At 33.0% G+C, this 11855-nt stretch overlaps 1 protein-coding gene across 1 annotated transcript in view; it reads left to right on the top strand.

Moving 5' to 3' along the window:
• LOC106469699 (nose resistant to fluoxetine protein 6-like) overlaps nt 1-3697 on the top strand; it is a 74145-nt gene extending 70448 nt beyond the window's left edge. Inside the window, exon 9 of the mRNA XM_022398276.1 lies at nt 3480-3697. Within this exon, the coding sequence (XP_022253984.1) occupies nt 3480-3677 (198 nt within the window). The 3' untranslated portion in view covers nt 3678-3697. The remainder of the gene's footprint in view (nt 1-3479) is intronic.
• The last annotated feature ends 8158 nt before the right edge of the window (nt 3698-11855 follow it).

The following is an 11855-nucleotide window of genomic DNA, read 5'->3' as shown; positions in this document are numbered from 1 at the left end:
GGGACAACGATAGGTATGTGTGTGTGTTAGCATCGTGGAAACCAGAGTTAACTGGCTCGATTACCATATTTTTTAGTATGGTAATTGGAACTGTCTGACAGTATACATGGGCTAACTTACTTTAGGTAATTTTGCCTAGAAGGACGATAAAAACATCCTTAAATAGAGAATATTTTCACTTTTGTATAGACTGTTAGCTTTGAATTTAAAAACACAAGTACTTAACCAGTTAAATGGATCAAGTATTACCTTTCACTAAGCAGAGTATGCTAGTATTATCTAATGAGGTCATTAGGGATTTAATAACAGAAGAAAGATATAAGAACATCATTTAACGTTGTCGTTTATACAAGCATTTGCTTTCTTAATGCTTATCATCAACTAGTTACAAATAAAACAAGTGATTTTGTTATTGTTAAGTTTAATTATTGTAGTGGTTTTCCTCCTTTCTTTGATAAATTAACATCTCTGTTGATATGATTATTGTTTGTTCATTAAACTGAAATATCAATTTGTTTTTTATTTACTTTATCGTAAAGAAAAAGCTAAAAGATCTTAGGAAATAATTAAATTGATATTAAAATTTTTAAATCTAAAGAACTATGGTACCTTTTTTACTGCCATACCTAAGTATATGGAGGTATACTACGTGTTTTCTGATCTATTAAAATATTACATGTTTCAAACTTTCTGTACATACAGCATATGTAATCTTTATACAAAATGTTGTCAATAGAATCACTAAGTTTCTTGTGCTCTAGTTAACTACTAAACAGGACCATTCAAACAACATCACATGCACTCACTTTCTTGTTGGGAAAATTCGTGTAAAGTAAAACTAGACAGTAATCTTTTTTTTCACATTCAGGTCAGGTGATATCTCGAAGATATATCCTCTCATATTTTGCGATTGAATGCCCACCAATCAAGTGGGTAGTACCTGCAACCTGATTAGAATAGCATTATTGTTTCATGTATATAATGTTTCAAACAGTACTAAATATACAGCTAATTTAAATTCAGCATATTATTTTTTTTCTGAGAGCTCTCTAGTAAAAGCGCCAGAAATACGCATGTTGATTTTGTTTTTTCATTGTTGAATAAAAAAATGTTTGACTGTGTTTAATCTTTTTTTTTCGCTTTAAGCTCAGCCGAGGTAAGATAATTCATATTCACTCAGTCATATATTTTCTGTAAAATCCGTCTGCCATTCTGCTGTTTCTACCAAATTATTCTTAAAAGGAAATAAGTGCACCTGAGCATGCTCTAGAATAGGTAGAAAGGAGAACATTTGGTGCTTTAGTCTCAAGATTTGTTTTCAAGAGTTTTTGCACGTGCCCTCTGAACTCTTGTCTTATTGAGTTGAAGCTTTTTTCTTAAGGAAATTACATTTTACACAAGTCAAAGGAATTATGACCAAGAGAAAAAGTTAGCTTCTGAGGCTAAATGGCTGTCAAAGAAAGTTTCTGATCTGAGAAAAACCTCCTCCTGGACATCAGATATTTAGCAATGTTATGAGGGTCCATGACTTGTTTCTCATTGTGGATGCAGATTCAGGAACGAGAGCTGATTGGACCTGGTGCACCCAGAATGGCCAATCGGGTTTTAACCTCACTACTCAGAAGGCACTGGATTAGGGAAGTGTTATCATTGGTACACGATGGAGTGGAACGTGTGGAAGTGTATGCTAGTCATATACTCATGAATCGTGAATACTGAAATTGCACAATGAAGAAAGAACTGTTTACAGATGTGATCTTGGTAAACCTACCGACGCTAACTGTATGATAGAAAGCTCAATTTTAAGGTGGACAATGCACCACTGAAGTGATTTATGAACTTTAAAATCTGGAAGGGATGATTACACATTGGATCACAAGATTGCTGGAGTATGACCTTTTTTTTACTGTGTTCAGGCTTGCACCTTAGAAATGCTAATGTCTTGCTACATCCTGAGTCCCTGTCTAATCCTGGATATTATGTGAAAGCCAAAACCATTTCTCCTATAAAGACATTAAGCCATAAGGCCATTATCACATAATCTGTGGTTATCGACTTGTGTTGGAGCTAGTGGTTCTCAGTGCTCTTTAGACTTTAAATAATGGAAATACTGGAGACCACTAATGTGTCAAGTTCACTTGTGTTAATTTGTTATGACTGCATTCAGGTCGAGACATTAAGTAATCATGCAAAGCTGTGAGGTGTGCACTACTCAGAGGAGATGTGAACCTTAACAGTTTAAATTCCAATAGAGATTTGTTGAAGCACTTTAATAAAGAACAGTTCTGGCTATTGTTGGTCATCTTTCACAGACTGAAGAAGGAAACCAGTAAGCGCTAGTCATTATCAATTAATATATTAAGTGACCTGAAGGTTATCCATTGGTCAATACTTCAACACAGTGTGTAACTGATGTTTTGGTGAAATAATTTATAGCCTGATTCAACACATCTGAAAAACTTCATATGGATATATCAAGGATCTCATCTCAATAGCCAGCTATTCTATATGTTATGGAAAGTGTTGGGTGTGTTGAAGATGGATACTTCTCCTTTTAATTCCCAGAATGAATTCTTGGCAAAATGGGTAATACAAACTATCCAGCCAAACCGATATCTCATCATGGTTTGTAAAACACAGAACAGAGGGTGAGTGGTTGTTTGCCAAACATTCCCATGTTTATCAAGAAATACTTTCCCTTGTGAATGTGATGCATGATCCAACCCACAGAGCAGATGTTACTCTGTGTCCACCAGATTCATGGTTAAGCCTTTGATTCGGAGGCCCATCAGTAACATGGGATCTTACATTGTCGCCTTTTCCACGAGTTTATGAATGCCACTGTATGCTCTATTGCAATGAACCATATTGTCAGAGTACAAAAAAAGGAGTTCCCCAGTAGGACAGCGATAAGTTTACGTACTTATAACGCTAAAAATATTGCTTTCAGTGATTTACTTTGTACATTTCTGAACTTTTAAAATAATACGTACTTTTATAGTATATAAGAATACGTATGTTATATACCGAGCTGTCAGTTCGTATAAGTAGATGGGTATATGTGTGAAACAAATTATTTATTTAATTAATTTAGTAATCATTACTAACTAAAACACCCGTAGTTTACAGGCCTAGCAGGCTGTGCTATATGTTACACATTTTACATGTAACTTGAAATAATATTATTATACAAACTGTTATCAATTATTTATTCAAGTGAAATTACTAAAATTCAAATTCATTTCTGCCATTAATTATTCCCTTATGTTGAATATGAAATTTTATTGCTAATGTTTTACGAAATTGTAAAAAATAGTTACTATAATATATAGATAGTGACAATTGTTTTGTAAATCTTGTTCATATTTAGTTCTTAGTAAAGAAACATCTAAATTCAGTTACGGACAGTTTTCTTAGTCAATTATTATTTACAGATTTTATAAGCTCTATAATTTATCCCAAGATTCATTTGTTTTCAGATATGCACCTATTTAGGAAGCATGGTAATGTCGTTTACATTTTCCTTCGTTTGCGTACTATTTGTCGAAGCTCCGTTTATGAACCTGGAGAAGATGATAATTTCTTCGTATCTTGGTAAATGTTCGAATGAAGGAAAAGAAATCAAGAAAACAACGAAAAGTTTCAATAACTTTCAGGAATCCCGACAGAAGTCGTGAATCCTTAACGAGTTAATTAAGATCAGGTTAACGGTTGGTCAGTTGTATGTTTCATAATACTCATCAACAGAAATTATTTATACATATAGATTAATTTGGTATAACTTTAAGATTAATGTAACAAATAATACATTAAGATCTTATCTGATATACAATGTATAGAATGGACATGGAAATAGAGTAGTTATACAAAATTGCCACATATGTTAGTAAGAACCTCATAAGATAATGTAATAAATCGTATTAAATCCTTGATTAACTACTAGGCGAGACCGTAGCACATCTGAAGTATTATATGGTATTCAGTGCACTTTCTGGGATGTATGGTTAAACAAAATGATTGGTGTTTGTGTGTATATTTAGGTAATAGTTTAGTATAACTTTGTACATAATGTACAAATATAAAATATATTTATTGGAACCAGTTAACATATCAAATAAAATTTTGATTTAACGTATGCATAGCTCTTTATTAGTGTATCAAACTCATTCATTTATTGATCAAGGAATTTTAATTATCTCATGTTCAGCAGTATAATGTTTTATAGATACAGAGTAAAACAACGGATCGTCAAAAAAAGTTGCACATTTGGATGAATATCTGTGAAGGAAAATTCGGTTTTGAAATCTGGCGTTCTTTCTATGGTGGACTTGATTTGAAACAATTCCGGAGACTGAAACATTATAGTTAACAATGAGGCTGGTTTGAACTTGCTCCTCAGTGACTCGGCAATACGTATGCGGGCTTACGATGCTTAAAATCAAGTTTTTATATCCATGGTGGACAGAACCCAGATAACCCATGGTGTATCTTTGCGCCTAACAGCAGCCAAACCAATCTTTTAACCATATAATATTGGAAACCGTAAAAACAGTGAAAGAAGTCGGCTCCAAACAAAACTTGCCAGAAAAAAATAAACAACGTTAAAATTACCTATAAAAAATTAGAACAAGGTGCAAAGAATCTTTCATAATTGCTGTGAGTATTAATTAAGAATATACAGTATATTAGTTATATCTTAATGCTCCTGTAATCATAGTTTATTCTATTAAAAAACATTTACGAATAAAACTATTGCATATATAGAAGCCCCCAGTAGCACAGCGGTATGTCTGCGGACTTACAACGCTAGAATCCGGGTTTCGATACCCGTGGTGGGCAGATCACAGATAGCCCATTGTTTAGCTTTGTGCATAACTTAAAACAAACAAACAAACAAGCATATATAGATATATATACTGGCTGATACTTTGTTAGGAACAATGTACTATTTCAAACTTGGGCTTGACCATTGTTTCAGATGCAGATTAGGTTGATCACATAATGTGTCAAGTGATCCCTGCTGCACTATAAGTGGCTAAAACAAGCATATTTTCGGCTAGTCTAGCATATATGGGTAAAGGTAAAGATATTGCAGCATGATATTGGATACATGTCTAGCAATTGCTATAACAACCAAGACCGTTTTTCCGAGCCATCAGTCATTCGAATTTATCAGTAATGGTAAAGTTTGAATAAAATGTCTGCTGCAAAGGGGAACTCTGGTCGAAAACATCTGATGACAAAAATAGTAGAATGGCAGTTAGACAGAATGAAAATTTACGCCCATCTCTAGCCGTTTCTTGCGCAGAATGTTTAAAAAAAATGGACTACGACAGTAGGAGATTATTACACCAACCATTGGTTTGTTTGTTTGTTTTGAATTTCGCGCAAGGCTACACGAGGGCTATCTGCCCTAGCCGTCCCTAATTTAGCAGTGTAAAACTAGAAGGAAGGCAGCTAGTCATCAACACCCACCGCCAATTCTTGGGCTACTCTTTTACCAACGAATAGTGGGATTAACCGTCACTTTATAACGCCCTCACGGCTGAAAGGACGAGCATGTTTGGTGTGACGTGGGTTCGAACCCGGGACCCACAGATTGCGAGTCGAGCGCACTGACCACCTGGCCACGCTGGGCCCCAACCATTGGACTGAGTTACCAAAAAGAAAAAAAAAATGTCTTGAGCGGTGTAAAGAGCATATGCAGTGGACTATTAAGAACTGGTGAAAGATGACGTGGTCCGCTGAATCACCTCTTTTTGTTGCACAGATAGGAGAAGAAAGATTTAAAGAAAGTCACTACAATAATTCACGCTTCTTGTATTTTTTTCAACTGTCCAGACTTCTAATAGTGGAGTCATGGTTTGAGGCATGTTTTCCGGGCGTACTATTGGTTTCTTAGAAAACAGAATGAATGCTACAACTTACCCCAGCATCATCTATGATCAAGTGCATCCAGCGATACTTAAAATCTACCCTGATAGAGACAGCTACTTCTAGGATTACAGTGATTCCATTCACTGCGCATAAATTGTTCGTATGTGGTTTGAGGAAAATGATGGAAACATAAGGCCCCTTTCCTAGCCAGCACAATCCCTAGATCTTAATACAGCCAATCATCTGAGAGATGAAGTTGATAGATAAATTCGCCATCACTATCCTTGTCTACCTCGGTTCGTGAATATTCATGACTCAGTGGGGTGGGAACAACCAGGTACACCTGCCAGCACCTCGTGAATTCTATGCCACGTCGTATTGTGGCTGTTATTTGTGTAAAAGGTGGCCCAACCTATTACTAGCATAGGGTCTATTAAAGTGTTCAACCAGTGTATAATATAAGCCTTGATGAACAGGTTCTGTTCTGCATATCTCCGATTTTATTCGGAATTCAAAACTAATTTTTACCAACAAAGAGTAATACGAGTACAAACAAACACACAACAACTTTTCACAAAATGGCAATTATGTGTATAATGTATAAATTCTCCTTTACTTCTATAACAACTTAAACAGTAAATATAATGCTCATACCACTACTACAAGAGGTCAAGACTTGATTTTTGTCGGTACTGATGGAGGGCATAATTCGCAGAAACTCAGTCATACCGTTGTGCCACTGTGGGGTTATAGACATTGTAATGTAGTTGAACATAAGAGGATGCATTTTTTTCTCTAAACTTACGTACATCAAGCATGCTGCTAATTTAAGAAATACATAAACTTGTTTATGAGCTTCATACCCTTTTAATACTACTTACAACTGTTTTGTACGTTTTGTGTAAACAATATTGAACTACGAATGTCAACAACGGAGAAAAACAAAATGTAATAATTTCCACTGGCAAAGTAATATTATATATTATCATAATAATAATTAAGAATGTGGTTTTGCTTTATTCAGTTATTGGGATTTGGTAATTTGGACGTCTATTATATGTATTAATTGATATTTTTTGTTTGTTTTGAGAAATACTCTGATGTTTATTAGTTAAATGTTTAATAAGAGCCAATGATCTCAAAAGGTAGCAGAATATTATATGTTTCACGTTTACACACACACACATATATATATGCATACAAGAGAATCTTATGCATATATGTTGAAAGACGTAGAATTTTTTAAGCAGAAAACTGTTTTGTCGGTGTGCAATGTGATCTTGTACACAGCAAGTAAGGAAATTTCACCAAACACATAAAGGCTATATTGCAGTTTCATGTGTGAACGTACATTATATCTTAATTTGCACGTGTGTAGGATCGAAGGATTATGATCGTAAAAATCGAGGATCGTAAAAATTCCTTAGAAAAGCAAGTATGAATTCTTATAATTTCATTATGTTTGTCCTAACATAACATAAACGTGGTTGTCTATTTATACCAATATCTTCAATATATATAGGTCATAATTTAGTATAATTTTAAAATTAATGTATCAAATATTGCATTTAAACCTATTCCGTGTAATTCAGAATAAAATTGATAAATAATATATAGAAAGAACATAAAACAGTTATACAAAATTGCCACATCTTTTCATAAGAAAATTATAATAGAATGTAGTGAATGTAGCACATCAGAAATATTATATGGCATTTAGTACACTTTCTGGGGTGTATGGTTAAACAAAGTGATTGGTGTTTGTTGTATATTTAGATAATAGTTTGGTATAATTCTTTAATTAATGTACAAATATAAAATATATTTATTGTAACTAGTTAACATATCAAATAAAATGTTAATTCGACGTATACATATCTCTTTATTAGGGTATAACACTCATTCATTTATTGATCAAGGAATTTTAATTATCTCATGTTCAGCAGTATAATGCTTTATAAATACAGAGTAAAACAACTGATCGTCAAAAAAGTTACACCTTTGAGTGGATATCTGTGAATGAAAGCTTGGTTTTATGTCTGACAATCTTTCTATTGTGGACTTGATTTGAAAATAATTCAGGAGAATGTGATACTATAGTGAATAATAATGTAGCTCTTTTAAACATGTCCCTCAGGGACTCAACAGTTAGTCTGCAGGTTTGCGATGCTAAAAATCATGTTTTTATATCCGTGGTGGGCAGAACACAGAGAGCTCATTGTGTAGCTTTGGGTTTAGCAGTAACCAAACTAAACTTTTAAACATATATTTTCGGAAACACGGTGAAAGAAGTTGCTTCCAAACATAACATACAATAAAACACACTAACCATTGTTAAAAACACTTATAAAAAATGAGAACGAGGCGAAAAGAATCTTTTATAATTGTTGTGAGTATGAATTCAGAATATACAGTATATTAATTACGTCTTTATGCTTTCGTAATCATAGTTTATTCAATTAAGAAAAAAACGAATAAAACCACTACACATAGAAATATATATATATATACTGGCTGACCACTTTGTTAGTAGCCACGTCTCTTTTCAACCTTGGCCTTGACCTTTGTTTCAGATAAAAAAATTAGTTTAATTACATGATCTGTCAAGTGACCCCTGCAGCTTAAAGAAGATTTTGATAAGATTTAATAAGCCTTAAATGAATCAACACCCAGTGTTACTTTTGTCTCTTTTTAAGATTGGTTCAACACTATTAGTTAGTGACATTTAACTACTCTCCTTCGCAGAGCCAATTTATACTATGTGAATACTTTTGATTTACAGAATTGTCATCAGAAGGCATAATCATAGCAAGAGGAAACCCTATGGTGGACAAATAAACTGCAGTCAGCTCCATTGAAATGACTAGATGAGGGAGTATTTTCGGATAAATAAACCATGGCCAATATAATCAATACTGATGGTGGACGTTTTTTAGGAAATGAAGTATAACTGTAATCTGGACACGTATTTAAAAGACTGACCAAAGATGAAACATCATAATACTTGCGTATGTGGCCTACCTGATTAAATCGTGAGCAAAATGGTTTACGGTTTTTAATAATAATAAATGTGGGAACAGTTCCAATTTCGGAAATATGAGGTAATGGGCCAATATTCATCTCATCATGTGAGGTCAACACAAAATATCATACATTTGTAGATACGTTCTCAAAATCCTCATTCGTACCCATTTCACGATTATACTCGAAATTGTTCAGAACTGATTCAGAACGTCGATAATTCACTGACCAAGAAATACAACGGCTAATCAGTTAATGCATCTAACTATTTCACGATTTTGAAAGGATTTCACTTAACATCTTAAGTCCAATACAGTCGGAGAACTGGAAGACAGTTTTTGTTTCTTACTTCTCAAAACTTGAATGTCAGCAACTAAAAGTATAATCGCCATTGCTACGATACATAGTTGATTAATGAGGCTACAAAAGATATCATGATAGTCTGTAGAAAAGTACCATCTACCTATTACGAGTTCATATTTTGAAGATTCGTTTTGGTTTTCTTCAAGCAGAAATCAAATAAAATATTCCTAACCTTTTGTTGTTTTTTCGTTTGATATATTTTTGAGGAATATTTTATTTGATCGTGTTTACAATTGTTTTTCAAATGTATGCAATTACTACGTTTACAAGAAAACTTTCTTGTAGAGTATATTTTTGTGTAGGTGCAGAATACATGTTCCTGCATATATATCATTTTATAAAAACACGTGTACTTTTTTGCTGTGTGCAAAGTCTATCAGAAAAATACTGGAAAGGTAGTTGAGGACACATTCCTCAACATATATGGTGTTTGAATATTGGATTACTAAACGTAAGCATTTAAAAGCCTGATGAATTAATTAGCCTACATAAACGAACATTAACTGATCTAGGAGGAAGGAGTTTTACACGTGTCTTGTCGAATAAAATTCAGTGTTACCAGAAATAGATAATTAAAAGAACCACAATTGCGTAAGATAAAGTGCGATTTCTTTCTCGTTACAGAAAACATGTTTGTAAGTTTTCTACAACATAGAAACACAGTAAAATTGAGTTCTAAATTTACAGTACAGTTAAAGGCGCATCCTTGATTTACATATAAACTTTGAAAAAACGAGAATTACGAATACTTGAAGCAAAATTGTGTTCATTTAAGTATATTTCGTAATTCGGAAATTGATGTGAGGATATAATTTCATCTCTATAGTAAAAATAGATACATTTTGGTCAAAGACATCTGACAATAAACATATTTCTGATGTTATAGATTATAATGTGAGGAATTCTAAGTATGTTATATAGGGGAAACAGGAAGAAAGTTTTAATGCTCGTTTACTAGTATAAAATCCCACTCTCTCTCTTATAAACAGGAAATAGGACTTAAAATATTTAAATACTGCAGTTAAAATCTTGTATAAACAAATCAGCTTTTGAAAACACGAAACTGAAGAAGCTTTTGATAATATTTAATAAAATTTAAGAGAATAAACACTCAATGTTACTTTGTCCCTTTTAAAGATTGGCTCAACAGTATTGGTCTTTGGCACTTGCCTACTCTCCTTCTCAGATACAATTCATAAATGATTTCTATGTAAATACGTGTTTCACCTGGTGATGACAAGCTACTATCGATTTATGTTTGTTACGTTTTTAACTAAACAGCACTGTACTTCTATAAGTTAAGTCCGATAAATTATCAGTTACTTACATTAAAATTCTAAAATATATTTGACCAGTGACTTCTGTGACGGATTTACTATTATATATATGTTTTAATATCGATATTTGTTTAAGTTGAATTTTTATTTAGAAATGTACATAAGTTATACTGTTAAATATGTATTGCGAAACTCCCGCCTATTCCCTAAAGTCGTAGAAGATTCTCGAGTGTAAGAATCAACAATATATGTGTATACGTAAACGCTAGTGTAGCGTGTTAGTAATTGTTAAGTAAGCTGAAGTTTCGAAAACTCTCCACACGCCTATAAATAAAACCAGCGCGACGCGCCTAAAAATAGTATCTATTATTGGTTTACTATAGTTGGTGTGGTATATACTTTGGAAGCTATAAGTGCGATTATTATAACGCTTATTAATCGGGACACTTCGGATATTTGACCAGGAACATTTATAAATTTCGAACGTTAAACACCATTCAACTCCAGTGAATTCACACCGGACATTAGTACTTTTACGAAAGCATTACCCAACTTCATCTGTGTGATCAGTGAAGACCACAGAGCTAGCTGGCTCCCCGTTAAGTGAATTATACCTACATCAACTCGAAATTAACTCGCTCATCGTGAACCCTCGATAAGACATCAAGGAAGTTCCAGAATAGAAATAATACTTTATATAGTTTGTAAGTTTGTAAAGCTTTTGTATATAAATCTCTTTTTTTGTAATAACTATTTGTAATAGTTGTTATTGTAAATTATATTATTGTTTGTATATTGTGTGCATCAATCTTGTTGGCAAATATCATAAATTGGATACATATCGGCATTTATTTAACTACTAAATCTAAATTAAAATTTAACTCAGCTTTAGGCTATTTGAAATTGCAATACGTAACACTTTTAGCTTATAACTTTAGTTATTGAACTTTCAAAATTACTTACTTCTTTTAAGTTTTAAATTCACTGACCCCCTCACAATATTAACATTTTGAAGTAGAAATCTCATGAGCTGCAAAAGTGTAATTGACAGGATATATCGTTAATGAGTTTGGTTTAAAATGACAGAATAAAAAGTAACATGTATGCTTTCATATAATGTTTGATGACATAGAAATATAAAAGACAGTAGTTCGAATGTGTAAAAATGCAACCTGTAATTTTTTGAGGAAGAAGTTTTTCATTGAAAAATGGTAACAACATCATAGCCAAGAAGAAACCATATAAAATTGTTTAACCAAACAAAATATTGTATGAATCACTTTATACGGAAGATTTTCTACCCATTCCCCTTAATTA

Source organism: Limulus polyphemus, unplaced genomic scaffold (assembly GCF_000517525.1).
Source record: "Limulus polyphemus unplaced genomic scaffold, Limulus_polyphemus-2.1.2 Scaffold3620, whole genome shotgun sequence".
Lineage (NCBI taxonomy): Eukaryota > Metazoa > Arthropoda > Merostomata > Xiphosura > Limulidae > Limulus > Limulus polyphemus.
Note: the sequence above shows the minus strand (reverse complement) of the source record. Positions and strands in the feature narration are given on the sequence as shown.